The following is a 17,791-nucleotide window of genomic DNA, read 5'->3' as shown; positions in this document are numbered from 1 at the left end:
GAGTGTTGGGATTGATCTCCTCAGACGGTTTACAACGTCAGCTGGTGGCAATAGGTGGATTATTGTTCGCACTGATTATATGACACGCTATACCGTTACAAAACCCGCGAAAACAGCCGAAGCATCCGAGGTGGCCAAAAATACATTGTATTAAAACACGGTGGTCCAAGGTCGTTAATTGCGGATCGAGGGAAAGTTTTTCAATCGAATCTTGTGCCAGAGGTAAACCGTCGGTGCAACATTACTCATCTCATGACGACTACCTACCATCCGCAAACTAACGGGCTTAGTGAACGCCTTATTCAGACCTTGGCGGACTTGCCATCAATGTTCGTCAATGTTGAGCAGAGCAACTGGGATGAGATGCTACCTTTCGTGACGTTTGCCTACAACACCGCAAAACAAGACACTACAGGATTTACGCCATTTTTCCTGGTGCATGGGCGTGAGGCGACTACGACGATGGACTCTGTGTTTCCGTTACTTCCTGATTACGTGGACGACGACTACATCGGCCAGGTGTTAACCAGAGCTGAGGATACTCGGCAGTTAGCTCGACTCCGCACGCTGCAGGCTCAAGAAAACGATCGCCGATGGTATGACGCGAGCCATCGCCCTGTTGTTGACCAGCCTGGTTACCTCGTCTGGTTCTTCACTCCTGTTCGGAAGGTTGGTCTCTCTGAGAAGCTCCTCAGGCGATACTTTGAATCTTATAAGGTTGTATGACAGTTGTCTGTTACTTATGAAGTTGAAGATTTCAACCCCGACACAAGACGAAGAAAGGTCAGAGATACAGTCCACGTCCTTCGAATGAAGCCCTGTAAGGATCCTGCCATCCAGGGTCAATTCGAAGCTTCAGCGACAGGCAACAAGCGGAAAGGTGACGAAGGGCGTAGCGGCACAAGAAGTTCTAAGAAGATCACTACCAGGGCGAGTATCAGTCTTCGGGAGTCGGAGTAGGCAGGACCGATGACTCGTTCCCGGACTAGGAGGACGTAACACCGAGGCGATGTTCTTTTAAGGAGGGAGCAATGTCGCAGAAGAAGCTGAGTAGCACCGTGGTGTAGTGGTTATGATACTAAACTGTTGCATGGAGGGTCGTGAGTTCAAAACTCACCTGGATTGTACAATCTTAATTTCTGTATTCGATTCGAGTACATTCTAGAAGTATCCGCAAATGTCAGGAATCATTGTACTGGAATGTTCTGTAGCCGTATATATACTGTATGTGTTCTGGCCGGAGGCAGTTCGCTCCGCGCTCTTGTGCATCCAAGTGCTGAATAAACCTTCGTAAAGTGAAGTTAGTGTTCCTCATTCATCTAGTTACACCTTCTTCTACGGCACGATATTAAGCAGGAACTTATTTCAGTTATATGTGGGGTGGATGTTAAGGCATATAACGAGTTGGTAGGTGTCATTCCACAAGAGGTCTGCCCCCGGTAGCTGAGTGGTCAGCGCGACAGACTGTTAACCCTAAGGGCCCGGGTTCGATTCCCGGGTGGGTCAGAGATTTTCTCCGCTCAGGGACTGGGTGTTATGCTGTCCTAATCATCATCATTTCATCCCCATCGACGCGCAAGTCGCGGAAGTGGCGTCAAATTGAAAGACTTGCACCAGGCGAGCGGTCTACCCGACGGGAGGCCCTCGTCACACGCCATTTTTATTATTATTCCAGAAGAGAACGAAATTGTGCTTCAGAAGTTGATATGAAAAATACCTTTTGCTACCGTAACTGACAAAAGATGTTTTCAATTTTTAAAAATATATGTCTCTTGCATTCAGCTACCCTTAAATTTCAGACAACGGGAGCTATATGAATATGCCCTACGTTCAAGTTCATCCCTACAGTTATGGTTATTAACACATCAGCTCAATTAGATATGCATGGTTTATCACACTCACATTTCGAGCTGCTCGTAACACAATTCTGAAATGTGCTATGAGTGAACTGGATACTGTAATTTAAGAAATACAAATGTTTGCCTTAAATCGGAATTCTAGCAATATGACAATTTGTAGCAAGATTGAGCTAATAATGTTTGCAACTCCCTTTTCTGGCATACTAATAGAGTATCTGGTCAATCGAAAGGAATTTATGTAGTTAGCTACAACTGTCGTTAAAGATTGCTAAAAATAGAACGAAAGTATGAAGACTGGGCTGTTTGATGTCCGTATTGAATTTGAAGCCTCTAAAAACTTCTTAGAAAGCACAGTATCAATCAAATTAGTAACACTAAATGATTATTAACTACAGACCACTTGTTAGAACTGTTCAGAGGTTTGTATAGATTAACAGGTGCAGTATAATAACTAAACTATTTCACAATGGCACCTCAGACTGTGCAAATTGTTACTGATGTCCGGACCTTCCTCGATGAATATGGGCAATTTGTATTTACGTCAGTCACCTTCATCGCTTTTACAGACGATGAGCAAGCTGCCATGACTTTCTCTACAACAGTCGTTTCGAGACAACCTTTCGGAGACGTTAAACACATCAAAGCGCATAAAAGTACATGTTGGTTAAGTCGAAATTTTCATAGATTTCACTGGGACGATGACTGGACTAGTTTTTGAAGATGTGATGCCACCACTAAGAAGATTTGATCACACTGACTCGCCAGTTTACGTTGAAAGGTAGTGACAAATCCTTATGGATATACCGAGAGAGGCGGCGCAATGGTTAGCACACTGGACTCGCATTCGGGAGGACGAGGGTTCAAATTCGCGTCTGGCCATCGTGATTTAGGTTTTCCGTGATTTCCCTAAATCGCTACAGGCAAATGTCAGGATGACTGCTTTGAATGGGCGCGGCCGACTTCCTTCCCCATCTTTCTCTAATCCGATGAAACCGCTGACTTCACTGTTTGTTCCCCTCCCCCAAATCAAATAACCAACCTTATGGGTAGATGAGACTTATTAGAATGGCAGAGTTATGTATCTAGATGTGGATATCTTCTCTACATTTCTTTAGGATGAAGAAGGCATCAGATAATATGAAAATGCTATTAAATTAGATGACAAATAAATGATTTTTATTATAAAAACAACCTTCGTTATCTTTTCATTTCACAAATGTACATTACATGCTTTCACCTCGCCTGCGACAGCAGCAACTTCAGTCAATCCCCACTGAAAGCTACATTGCTACTGACTGAAAACAACTCACACAGCTGATTGTCTGCATAGGATTTGTATGGCCAGCCAGCGGGGCATGTTGCACTTCAGTTTGCTCATAGCATTCATGTGTGTCGTTAGCATCAGAAACAGCATAATTATGAAGGTAGCCGGCAGCAGCAGCAGCAGCAGCAGTGGCAACAAGTGTTGTCATTTCTAGGGGGACGATGATAATAACATCCAGTCACTCCTCTTAGATGAATACACATACGGAATGTGTGCAGACAAGGATCTTGCACGTAAGTAGCAGTTATTTTCTACATGTGTGTGCGTGTGAGTGTCAATTTTTGATACTTATAGGCTATTGCTGTTTCAGGAACATTAGATAGTGAAAATTTTTATGGAAAACCCTGCGGATATGGTCACTAAATCTTAAGGTGAGTGACCTGTATACATGGATTGTGGTAGTGCGCATATTTTTCAAATGTTACTTATTCTGTGTCATTGTTGATATAGGATTGATTAATGCTGATGTTTTTTCCGTCCACGCCATACTCTGCTCCACTAATATTAATCTGTGTATAGAGATGTTGGCAACACACTTTCAGTATGTCATACATACATATCTGCGTTAGTGACTGTTTATCACATTTCATTTGCCCTGTGTCATTGTTGTTTTAGTGTTGCTGATGTTGTACCAAAGTTCCGTTTTTGCCTTCGCCAGTATCAGAGGAATGATGTCCTAGCGTATACTTGTGTTGGCCACACCATTCCAGCGCTTAATGATGAAGATGACAAGTAATATATATCTTTGCCTCTCTATATATGTCTGCGAATCGTTACTTTGTTTGTTGTTGTGAGCCAGAAACTTCCAACACAGGGCAGACTCTTCGTTATGGACCGCTGCATCCCAGAGTATCAATTCACACCATCTCATGGTGGTTTATTGGATGCTGATGATCGGCAAACGAATGTCACAGATGATGAAAAAATATACCAGAGAAGGAATAGTAGGATTGTGTATGCATGACTGATTTTGGCGAGTTATCATTATTACGCAAGTATATGTCTATCTCTCCACTCATGTGTAACTTTTTTCACATGATACTAATAGATTGTTGTGTTGTTTCAGAAATGTTGGACGAATTGGAGCTGCTATTTCCATTGCCTACACCATCACCTTGGTGTTTGCTGTCGAACATACCATCTGTATCACCAGCGGCTGCAACACATGACGTGACCTAACTACGGCAGCTGTCAGCTTTGGAGCCAACGCCTGGTCTGCAGCGAGCGTGAGGGATGTGAACGTCTGTGGCATCATCGCCAACGCTTGGATCACTGCGAGCAGCAGAACCATTACTGACACTCGGACAATCTGGTGGAGTCTTTAATGCTTTAGTGATGATTAACAATCGGTCAGATGCAGACCTCTTTGTCTGTCCTGATAGGAGGAGGGTGATCATTTATGCCATGCATAACTGCCATACTAAATGTTTCATTGTGTACTTGTGGAAAGGGTATTCTTTCCTTACATCTGTAATATGGCTTGGCATCATGACGTTACGCTTTTCCTAAGTTCATGCCTGCCCATTTTGGAGAGGGAAATATCCAAAATCTTAAACCATCTGCGCTATGCAGCCTTTAAGTTTAGTACTACACCACGCTGCGTGTTTGTTCTCCCACCAAAGGAGAGTGTCTCCAAGCCGCCGTTACGTTAAGCAGATGATAATTTCGAGATAATTATGGGGCAGCTTAGTTACCGAGAGAGTCAGGACTTTATCCTGAAACCATCCCACGCCTGACTCAGAATGCCAAGAAAGTGATGCTGGAAATGATCTAACGAGAGTACTGTGTTTGGTCCAATACATGGTCGGTCTTCCGATATTCCTCTCCCAAAGCATGTAGCCGCTAGAAAGAGCGTTATTAATGTCCTAAATATAGACAATATTGCTTTGTCGGCTAACATACAAAGCTTACAATGAATACTAAGTGGATATTCATGAGTATTGAACATATGATGGTGTTGAATTCCCCATGAGCCTTAGGACATAGGTTAATTTGAGAGGGAGAATCCCCTTGTGTCATTTTATACAGACAGCCTGAAGGAATGTAAGTAAATTGTTGGTAATGTTTCGTATAAAGTTGCTGGATATTTTCACTTCTCCAGATTAGCTAGACAGATTGCGTCACAGGCAGATATGTTGTTAATATCCTGGGATGAGCAACAAAGCTACTGCTGGATCAGAAACAACAGCATCCATCTTTTCCACTCAATGACTGAAACAGGTTACAAACGAAATTTTTGTCCTAGATGCATGGACTTAATTAGTACCGTATCAGCTAGGACGCTCTACACAGAACCTGGTACATGTATAAATGTCCACCTCACCGACTAAATTCTTAAAGTTTAAGAAATTTCTCTAGAAGGAGCGAGTACCCTTTGCTCTATACGACAAATTTGAGTGTCTTCTCGCTTTTGTGGTGGGATATAGGGGTGACGACACTGTCTCACAGATTACTTTTAGAGAACGGCCCAAATGTTCTGTGGCAGCAAACAACTCTAGTCGTACTCATTTTGGGTCCTATATTCGAAATGAACATGCGAGATGGTTATTCTCTGTGTATGAAGAGCATCGAAGTAAAGTTTATTGAACATGCATTGCTACGATTGACACGCAGGAAAACAGTACACTGTAGAAGAATGCAGTTGATTGCCATATCTGTGGGCAGACATTACCTAATACAGCTGAAACACTGTGTAGTGATCGTTGCTATCTAGCCAGCAAATTCGATCCTGCTACACGCAATTAATGCAATGTGAATTGCATACTCTGTCGACACATACTCATTTTCAGCCACACTTTATGTGGGTATGGGGCTCATTTCCTTGTAGAGCCGTTGCTTATTTCACTCTACCCAATAGTCAGGTTTGTTCCAGCATCACAGAGAAATCAACAAAAGAAAATTACGCTGAACATCCTGGTCTTGCTAAGATTCATGCAGACGCCACTACAGAAAATTGCTCGAAGGACGCATCAGGAGGATTTACAACACATTCAAGCTGTGTTTCCCTGTGATGTTAAGTTCCAGCTCATGATGAATAATGGGGTGTTCCAATACGTACATCTACATTCAGTGGAGAAGCTTAACGAAACCAAATTCCCCAGCATACTCACATCCCCTGTAAAGTTAGAGAAATGGCCTCATTGGATGCGGAGTGATGGCATAAAGTGGGTGTTTGGAAATAATTTAACATCTCTCATTTAGGGGAATATGCACAGTAGCACATGGAAACAGACGTATGCATACTTGGTGACAGTTTTGAGCGGCTGCAGAGTGTATGCCTGGAAATATATTCTCTCTGGAATTTGCACTTTACTAGACACTACTAGGTCTTACGTGGGATGCCATGCTGAAACGCACATGTGTCAATATTGAAATCTTTACTGATATCTATACTCTATTGTTCTTCAGGCAAGGAATTCATGAGGGATTTTGTGAATCTGACCATAGGCATGCAAAGGCAAATAACACACAAATGCATTACCAATTCGATTAAGCATCCATATATTTAAGTTACATGGCGCACTGAGCTGAACACAAATTATTTGGACGTGCCGTACGACAATCTGTACCTATTGGAGAATTTGGAAGGCTGTCTGATGATGACATCGTCATATAGTGTGATTTATTACCTGTGGAGGCAACTATGAAGTGGGATACGTTTCAGGGATAATTTTAATGTATCCTCATAGTTTGCATAATGTGCACAGTGATTTAAAATTCTGTCCAGACCACAAAAATCTGCAGAACACTTCCAACAAACTCCTGACAACACTGGAGCGAAAAACAAGGTGCATTATATTACACTGACGGAAAAAAATCAGAACACAACAATTGATATACGGAAAGTAATGACACTTTAGCAATACTTTTCTCTAGGTAACATATTTAGGTGATTAACATAGTAAGATCACATGATAATGTAAGCGTGATATAAGCCATTGTAAATGTGAAATGATGGTACATTAATAAACAGTTTAACCACCACTATGTTCACTGCAAGCACGCAGACGTGCATAGTTGCCGGGTGTCAGTTTGTGGAATGGAGTTCCATACCTGTTACAACTGGTCGGTCGATACAGAAATCGTTAATGCTCGCTCTGGATGAAGCTGGAGTTGTGGTCCTATGATATCTCATATGTGCTCCACTGAAGACAGATTTGGTGGTCGAGCAGGTCAAGGTTACTTGTGACATTGGATTACAACAGCGTTATACAAGCTAGCGTTTTCCCGTTGGAAAACACCCTCTGGGATTCAGACATCCCCAAAAACATACGGTGTTCGTATTAGGTGGATTGTGCTGCCACCTGCTGCCAGCTACTCCACATCAGCGACCTCAGTAGTCATTAGACATTGTGAGGGAGCAGAACGGAGCTCTTCGCGGAATTCACAGACTTCTAACATGGTGAGGTGACTAGTTGTCGCTTATGTCAGTCGTCTGTCGGCGAGATATCCACACTCCTAGGTCCACTGTTTCCGATGTTATAGTGAAGGGACAGTACAGCACAAAAGCGTACAGTCCGACCTCGTCTGTTGACTGACAGAGACCATCGACAGTTGAATAGGGTCGTAATGTTTAACAGGCAGATATCTAACCAGACCTTCACACAGGAATTCCAAACTGCATCAGGGTCCATTGCAAATACTATGACAGTTAGGCAGGAGGAGAGAAAACTTGCATTTCATGGTCCAGCGGCTGCTAATAAGCCACACATCACTCTGGTAATTGCCAAACGACGCCTCGCTTGGTGTAATGAGCGTAAAAAATGGACGATTGAACAGTGTAAAAACGTTGTGTGAAGTGACGAATCACGGTACACAATGTGGCGATCCGATGGAAGTGTGTGGGAAAGACGAATGCCCGGTGAACATCATCTGCCAGCGTGTGTAGCGCCAACAGCAAAATTCCGTGGTGGTGGTGTTACGGTGTGGTGGTGTTTTTCATTGAGGGGGCTTGCACCCCTTGTTGTTTTGCGTGGTGCTATCACAGCACAGGCCTACACTGATAGTTTAAGCAAGTTCTTACTTCCCACTGTTGAAGAGCAATTTGGGGATGGCGATTGAATCTTTCATCACGATCGAGCACCTGTTCATAATGCACGGTCTGTGGCGAAATGGTTACACGACAACAACAGCCTTGTAATCGAATGACCTCCACATAGTCCTGGCCTGCATCCTGTAGAACACCTTTGGTATGTTTCGGAACGCCGACTTCGTGCCGGGCCTCACCGACTGACATAGATACCTCTCCTCACTGTAGCACTCTGTGAAGAATGGGCTGCCATTTGCCAAGAAACCTTCCAGTACCTGCCAGCGAGAGTGGACGCTGTCATCAAGGCTAAGGGTGGGCCAACATCATGTTGAATTCTATCATTACCGATGGAGGGTGCCACGAACTTGTAAGTCATTTCAGACAGGCGTCCGGATACTTTTTATCACACAGTCTATACATGAATGGCAGCACAACAGGTCGAATCAGCAGACTGACGAACACATTTTCAGTCAGGGTTACGTGTTATCTACATCTACATCTACATCTACATCTACATACTCCGCAATCCACCATACGGTGCGTGGCGGGCGGTATCTCGTACCACAACTAGCATCTTGTCTCCCTGTTCCACTCCCAAACAGAACGAAGGAAAAATGACTGCCTATATGCCTCTGTGCGAGCCCTAATCTCTCTTATCTTATCTTTGTGGTCTTTCCGCGAAATGTAAGTTGGCGGCAATAAAATTGTACTTCAGTCAGCCTCAAATGCTGGTTCTCTAAATTTCCTCAGTAGCGATTCACGAAAAGAACGCCTCCTTTCCTCTAGAGACTCCCACCCAAGTTCCTGAAGCAATTCCGTAACACTCGCGTGATGATCAAACCTACCAGTAACAAATCTAGCAGTCCGCCTCTGAATTGCTTCTATGTCGTCCCTCAACCGACCTGATAGGGATCCCAAACGCTCGAGCAGTACTCAAGAACAGGTCGCACCAGCGTTCTATAAGCGGTCTCCTTTACAGATGAACCACATTTTCCCAAAATTCTACCAGTGAACCGAAGACGGCCATCCGCTTTCCCTACAACTGCCATTACATGCTTGTCTCACTTCATATCGCTCTGCAATGTTATGCCTAAATATTTAATCGACGTGACTGCGTCAAGCGCTACACTACTAATGGAGTATTCAGACATTGCAGGATTCTTTTTCCTATTCATCTGCATTAATTTACATTTATCTATATTTAGAGTTATCTGCTATTCTTTACACCAATCACAAATCCTGTCCAAGTTATAGCCACGAGAGTGCCCCTGCTGTTGTACGAAATCGATTCCCAGAGCATAAGTCCAGGTCGGTTGCAGGTCCTCAGCTGGCCTCCGCCTAACCGGCACATGGACATCACTGGCACAGAGGCAGAACCAGCTTTCATTAGAAAACGCAACAGACCTCCACACTGCCCTCCAAGGACTCTCGCTTGGCACTACCAAAGTCGAAAATGGTGGTGGTGGTTTGGGGTCAATGGAATGTATGCTACAGGGTATCTGGCTCTGAACTGTCCTTGAAGTAAACGATTTTTAACAATTCGTTGTGTCAGTGTGGCGCCAACTGCTGCTCAGATTGCTGATGCAGATACAGTACAATCCGCCAGAGCCTTTCTCCGAACCCGATGGTCTACCTTTTAGGAAGTGCTACGTGGCATTCTTGCTAGACAGCGCCACGTGGCCATCCAGAGTCTAGTCTTCTTGCGGCCATAGACTTTCGTGACAACTGGTGCCAGCAGTCATGTACAGTGGCTACATTCATGTAAAGTTTCTCTACAATATCGCAGAAGGAACATACCGCTTCTCATATTCCTGTTACACGACCTTGTTCAAACTCAGTGAGGTGTCGACAATGGCGTCTTTGTAGCCTTAAACGCATCCTCTAACATCAATTCACAATGTGCAGTCTCAAAGGTAACTAACGCTCACGAACGTGGATTTAAGAAAACCTGATTTGCATCCTCATAGTATGACGACGACCGACTTTCGTTTATGTTGTCCAATATCTTCTTCGTGTTACGCCTTTTTTTTTGCTTTAGTATATTTCGAAATATTCAGCGGTGCTCATGTTAGCGTTGAAACTCCATAGAGTCACCCACACTGTTTCAGTCAATTACCATCCGTGGTTGAAGAATACATTGATGTAAACACCAATTGTTAAGTTTCCTGATGTGTTTATTTTAGAATTTTTTAATAAATATGAGTAATGCATGTTTCAGGTAAACTATGGAGAATATTAGAGGCCACTGCGAAATTCGCTTAGTCACCCACTGGAAGGAGCTTTATCCCTCAGGATACCAGACTGGAAGCGTATATTGCTGCTGACAGTGGTCATTTTCAACACAACCAGTGACGGTCAGTTGGCTCGTTACTGGTCAGACTCCACATGACTAGTGTATGCACTTGTGTTGTTCTTTATTGCGTCTGCCACAGGTATTGTACAACTTTGGTATTGTACAACTTTCCAAAATACGATATCTCATAGACGACTGGCACTAGAATCCCGCAAAACACCACTGACATTCTAATTTAACCTACTTTTAGGCTTTTCACGTCAATAGGTCAAATTTTAAATAAGTCACAGTACAAAATAAATAATTCGTCATTCTGGAAATCATGTAGTAGAGTTCCCAATACTTGATTATGTAGGTATATATACATTAGATGCATATAAAATCTACATATACCTGTTCCATTACGAGCTCATAAAAATTTCTTTTGCAGGCCCAAAGTCATTTCATAGTGTCGCAGACAGATTTTTGTATTGGTTGATGGGTTGCAATCCATATGAAGTAAAAACTCCACGCTCTGATGCCTTCAACACATCTAGATATGAATCAGTTAATCCTTATGACAAAAAGATGGCTAACAACAATGTTTCCGTCTTGATGAATGCCAATGCAGATGGGTTGTATGTATGCTGCATGGATACAGGTGACACCCTTAGACAGGCTAAGGATGTGTGGTGTGCAATCTAAGTGGCAGCACTGGTTAAAAATCTCTTGAAGTGCCTTAGCAAGGCTGCTGGCTCCTTCCACGTATGGTGTATTAAGTCAGTATTCAGTACCAAAGACTTGAGGTGGATACTGTATCACAATTATGATTCTATTTTCAGGACATGATGAGAAGTGTGTCATTTGCGTGGCTGGTATTGGAACTCTATAATATGCGCACTTAAGTGACATGGCATACGCATGTATGTTTGTGTTGTATATGTAGTGGAAATGTGTGTATGTTTGTGGAACTGCACCACCAGCTTATAATAGCATGTGTATAGGAGTATATATTTATGTATCTGTAAGTGTATATGACAGAGCATGCGTGTTTGCGTGACGGATGTCATATTGCCTACGTAAGATAGATTGTACACTATCTGTGTGAGTTAGTTTGTTTTGAATATTGTGCGAGCAAGTTATATTTTTTACGCACCTTGTGAGTGAGAGCATACTATTTATACTGGTTACAGTGCACGTTATGTTTATGATTTAGATTATATACATGGTCTCCATGCAAGGTTTAGTTTCACTGCTGATGGCAGTATCCAGAAGATTGTATTTTGTTTGCTATTGCGCCTCAGAAGGATATGTAAATATCCTATGTTAACTGTGGTTAAAGTACATCAACTGCAAACTGTATTCCAAAAATGTATAATGAGGGCAAAATGTGAAGGGCCCTCTCTGCCAGTAGTATAGGCAGCGGCTGATACAGCGGTATGATGTGGCTGGTGACGTGGACCTCACAGGTGGCAAACAGGTGCCGATCTGAGCGTTCAGTGTCTGTGGATTAGACTCTCTAGCATTTTTGTTTAAATAAAGACCTAATATGCCTACAGTTTTGTAAGTACTTACACATTATGTATGAGCATAGGATAAGTTGATTTCAATTAGAACAAGTCAGGTCTTTTGTTCTATACTTTAGTGAAAATGATTGAAATTGCATGAGAGGGCTTGTAACTGGGTGTTTAAACGTGTAAGATGGATGCGGGAATCATTTAAACACGAAGGATATACTGTTTTCAACTTAACATAACAGAACTGTAGCGTCAGGAAAACCTATGATTTTTAAATATCTTACTAATTTATTCTTAGAATTGGATTCTAAATTTCGGAAACAGGTGACATGGCAACCATGTAGGTTCTGCCACTGAGCTGGAAAATATCAAAACCATGTAGGCTGTGTCTGTATCCTCAGATCTACCATCTTGGGATGTGACATCATAGGGCTGGACAAATCCCAAAAATCTGACAGTATCTCCAGATCAGCTATCTTGGATCACGATCTTGAATCTCTCGTATTTTGGACTGACCGGACAATGCTTCATCTTGGACTTTTTGAATTCCCTGTCATTTTAAACTTAGGATAATTTAGTGACATCATACAATTGGAGGAAAATTTTCTAGCACTATCGGGCTGATTTGAATATTCCATGAATTTATGAATTTACTACCGTTTTACACACAGGGAAATGTTTCTGTGGCGTCAGAGAAAAGAGGGTAGGGGAATCTGGTAACAATGCATTATGTCATTGATAACGTCATAAGGAAAGAGAAGGGGAGAAGTATGGCATTTTAGCAAACAGATCAACGAAACCACTTTCGCCTATCAGCAAAGCGAGTTTGTTACGCGCTCATGGGGGATCTGCGTTTCATGTGTAAAGTTTTACTGATATATGGAGCGAAATTGGTATCAGTGCCTTTTACTCTTTGTGTTGCTGGTAAGTCTTTGTCTCATGAGATCAGTTGACAAAATCAGTTGGCAACAGGGTGGTACAGAAACCAACTTCATTCACACTTCTACATCTACATCTACATCCGTACTCCGCAAGCCACCTGACGGTGTGTGGCGGAGGGTACCCTGAGTACCTCTATCGGTTCTCCCTTCTATTCCAGTCTCGTATTGTACGTGGAAAGAAGGATTGTCGGTATGCTTCTGTGTGGGCTCTAATCTCTCTGATTTTATCCTCATGGTCTCTTCGCGAGATATACGTAGGAGGGAGCAATATACTGCTTGACTCTTCGGTGAAGGTATGTTCTAGAAACTTCAACAAAAGCCCGTACCGAGCTACTGAGCGTCTCTCCTGCAGAGTCTTCCACTGGAGTTTATCTATCATCTCCGTAACGCTTTCGCAATTACTAAATGATCCTGTAACGAAGCGCGCTGCTCTCCGTTGGATCTTCTCTATCTCTTCTATCAACCCTACCTGGTGCGGATCCCACACTGCTGAGCAGTATTCAAGCATTGGGCGAACAAGCGTACTGTAACCTACTTCCTTTGTTGTCAGATTGCATTTCCTTAGGATTCTTCCAATGAATCTCAGTCTGGCATCTGCTTTACCGACGATCAACTTTATATGATCATTCCATTTTAAATCACTCCTAATGCGTACTCCCAGATAATTTATGGAATTAACTGCTTCCAGTTGCTGACCTGCTATTTTGTAGCTAAATGATAAGGGACCTATCTTTCTATGTATTCGCATCACATTACACTTCGCTACATTGAGATTCAATTGCCATTCCGTGCACCATGCGTCAATTCGCTGCAGATCCTCCTGCATTCAGTTTAGCTCTTTACATATTTTGTATTGTAGATACGACGGGATTTATATTATGTCTTACATCACATGTATTTATACTGCTATGAAGTCATGTGTTTCTCTGTTTCCTTAACACTGTATTATTTACGTAATGTTAAGCTTAAGTAGTGCTCAATTAACTTGTCTGATACTATATGGGGTAATCACCTAAAAATTTCTCTGTAAATACTGTGGAAATGGAAAGTGCTACTGGTGTGCGGTTTTCACAGAATGGATTGTTAGTCAGGGGCTCGTATTATTAGCCAATCGACAGATTGTAATAGTACTTAGAAAGTGCATTTTTGTGCCAAAATACTTTTTCAAATTAAAAAGACCTGTTATTGTTGTTGTGGTCTTCAGTACTGAGACTGGTTTGATGCAGCTCTCCATGCTACTCTATCCTGTGCAAGCTTCTTCATCTCCCAGTACTTACTGCAACCTACATTCTTCTGAATCTGCTTAGTGTATTCATCTCTTGGTCTCCATCTACGATTTTTACCCTCCACACTGCCTTCCAATACTAAATTGATGATCCCTTGATGTCTCGGAACACGTCCTACCAACCGGTCCCTTGTTATCATGCTGTCCCACAAATTCCTCTTCTCCCCAATTCCATTCAATACCTCCTCGTTAGTTATGTGATCTACCCATCTAATCTTCAGCATTCTTCTGTAGCACCACATTTCGAAAGCTTCTATTCTCTTCTTGTCCACACTATTTATCGTCCATGTTTCACTTCCATACATGGCTACATTCTATACAAATACTTTCAGAAACGACTTCCTGACACTTAAATCCATACTCGATGTTAACAAATTTCTCTTCTTCAGAAACGCTTTCCTTGTAATTGCCAGTCTACATTTTATATCCTCTCTACTTCGATCATCAACAGTTATTTTACTCCCCAAATACCAAAACTCCTTTACTACTTTAAGCTTCTCATTTCCTAATCTAATTCCGTCAGCATCACCCGACTTAATTCGACTACATTCCATTATCCTCGTTTTGCTTTTGTTGATGTTCAACTTATATCCTCCTTTCAAGACACTGTCGTCAAAAAGCTAAAAGTAGGATAAATTAGAATGTCAGTGGTGTTTGTTGCAGGATTCTCGTGCGAGTCGTCTATGAGATATTTTGAAAAGTTCCCAAACTGACCCCTGTATAATACCTGAACAACACAAGAGCATACACTAGCCACGTGGAGTCTGACCAGTAACGAGACAACTGACCGTCACTGACTGTGTTGGAAATGACCACTGTCAGCGGCGATACACCCTTCCAGTCTGGTATGAAATGACTGCTGCAAACGTTCTAACGTTTCAGCGGTGATGTCCGAGAGGCTGCTGTAATATGTCGCTTCATATCATCGGAGTAACTGCTATGTCCTTGTAGAGAACGTCTTCCAGCCATCCCCATAAAAAAAATCTCTACATGAGTTAAATTCGGAGAATGGGCTGGCGAAGGTACAGGTCCACTGCGTCCAATCCAACGATTTGGAAACAATTTGTGAAGACATGCTGTGGTACTTCTTGCACTATGGGCTGGACAGCCATGTTGTTGTTACCCCAGGTTCATCCTAGTCTGCAGAGGAACGCCCTCTAGCATCCATGGAAGATGGTCTCTTAGGAGGCTGTAGAACTTGTTCGCATTCAGTGTTCCGTCTATGAAAAACGTCCAATGAACTGGTGGTTCACTATCCCACACCACACGTTTACACTCGACGGACGATGACGTTCCTCCTGACGAAACCAACGGGGATAGTTAACAGACCAACAGTGCTTGTTTCGGCGGTTTACGTGCCCATTGTTGGTAAATGTGGCATCATCACTATACAAGATACTTGATACGTCTGGAGTATCCTGTCTCAATGCCCATGTACAGAAGTTAACACGATTCTTACCACCGTTTCCATGCAGCTCTTGATGGGGAGAGATGTGATAGCGATGGAACCTCTGTCAATTGAGAATGTGTAGTACACCTGGCAGACTCATGCCACTTCCTCGTGTGATTGCGTGGGAGCTAAAGTGCCGATCAACTGCATCAATAACATTCCCTGCACCATGCGTCAATTCGCTTCAGATCCTCCTGCATTTCAGTACAATTTTCCATTGTTGCAACCTCTCGATATACCACAGCATCATCTGCAAAAAGCCTCAGTGAACTTCCGATGTCATACACAAGGTCATTTATGTATAATATGAATAACAACGTTCCTACGACACTCCCCTGTGGCACAGCTGGAATCACTCTTGCTTCGGAAGACTTCTCTCCATTGAGAATGACATGCTGCGTTCTGTTATCTAGGAACTCGTTAATCCGATCACACAATTGGCCTTACAGTCCATATGTTCATTAAACGACTGTGGGGACCTGTATAGAACGCCTTGCGGAAGTCAGGAAACACAGCATCTGCCTGGGAACTCGTGTCTATGGCCCTCTGAGCCACGTGGACGAATAGCGCGACCTGGGTTTCACACGATCGTCTTTTTCGAAACCCATGCTGATTCCTGCAGAGTATATTTCTAGTCTACAGAGAAGTCATTATACTCGAACATGGTACGTGTTCCAAAATTCTACACCTGATAGACGTCAGAGATACAGGTCTATAGTTCTGCAGATCTGTTCGACGTCACATGCCCCCTCTTTTGAAGTTTCTTGTTTCCTTCTGTTAGTTGTATAGGTGCTATGCTACTACGTTCACGTAACTGGTTGAAGAGGTTGATAAATAACTGCCGAGACAGTTGACGTCTATTGGGATATCTTGTTGCATACATCGCACAAGAACGAACTGCAGCCTTCCTACACTCTCCATACACCATGAACACGTCGGCTTTTTCTGCTTTCGTAAATCTCATCGTCCACTCACAACATACTGCTTAGACCGTCACACACTGACTGACTAGCAAGTCGCAGTGTACTCAAAGAACACACAAGCACACTGTAAGCTGACATGACAACATTGTGCCTTGCAACTATACCGGTCGAACGGCGCGAACAACTGTCAAAATACGATATCCAGTGAAGGACTCGCACTAGAACCCTGCAACAAACACCACTAACATTGTAATTCGCCCAATTTTTAATTTTTAGCTTTAATAGGCACTGTTCCATTTAAGAATTGCATGTTTATACATTCTATTATTGCAATCTGTTGATTGGTTAACAACATGAGCCTCTGACAACAACTAATTCATTCTATGAAAACCGCACAACAGTAGCATTTTCCATTTCTGTAATATCTGCATGCTAGTTTTAGGTGATTTCCCCTGTATATGATAGCTGAGTAGAATTTGACACAGCCTTTATCTTGCCAATATTAAATGTTCGCGTGTTAAGAGACGCTACCTTTGACTCATCTAACAGCTGCGCTTGGTAAATTCAGTTAAATTTCCCTATCACAGATATTATCCCCTATTTTGAACATAGCGTTTTCCCATTCGTTGTATGAATTTCGAAGGAAATGAGGCAGCTCATCACGCTGTCGCTACTTGAAGAGACGCTGTGCGGAATTCTGTGGAGGTGTATTTGATCAGTTACATACTTGACAGCTTTAATCATAGAAACTGACTTGAAATCCCCATTGCATCGGAACTGACTACAAGTCGTATCGCTAACATGTACTCACCATTCCTGAAATATTAGAGGTGTGTTTCAAGTTCACCAGTGTTTAATTCTTCTACGTTATGCCTCTACTTTTTCATTGCGCTCTTAAAGTGCGTTCTGCTCAACTAAAATTCATTCATCTTGTTAGAGTTAGATTGAGTTCATTAATTTATTACATTGGACAAAAATTTATTATAGTGTGCAATAGTTATTTACGATTGTTTCTTTCGGGAGGAGGGCGGAATGGGATACAGTGATTTATAATTACACTGAGCACCTCCTCCAATCACAGCTGAGTGGTAGTTGTTAAAGGACAGAATGTCTGTTTTGTATTTGTTTCCGGGCATATAAGGCATTTTTCTAGTTTTGATTCATGTATATTTCAGTCACATATTTCACTGA

At 42.5% G+C, this 17,791-nt stretch overlaps 1 protein-coding gene across 1 annotated transcript in view; it reads right to left on the bottom strand.

The window, feature by feature from the left end:
* The window catches only part of LOC126282318 (cholinesterase 1-like), a 175,167-nt gene extending 170,729 nt beyond the window's left edge, over nt 1-4,438 (bottom strand). The window contains exon 1 of the mRNA XM_049981975.1: nt 4,322-4,438. Within this exon, the coding sequence (XP_049837932.1) occupies nt 4,322-4,438 (117 nt within the window). The remainder of the gene's footprint in view (nt 1-4,321) is intronic.
* Nucleotides 4,439-17,791: the final 13,353 nt, after the last annotated feature.

Source organism: Schistocerca gregaria, chromosome 7 (genome assembly GCF_023897955.1).
Source record: "Schistocerca gregaria isolate iqSchGreg1 chromosome 7, iqSchGreg1.2, whole genome shotgun sequence".
NCBI classification, from domain to species: domain Eukaryota; kingdom Metazoa; phylum Arthropoda; class Insecta; order Orthoptera; family Acrididae; genus Schistocerca; species Schistocerca gregaria.
Note: the sequence above shows the minus strand (reverse complement) of the source record. Positions and strands in the feature narration are given on the sequence as shown.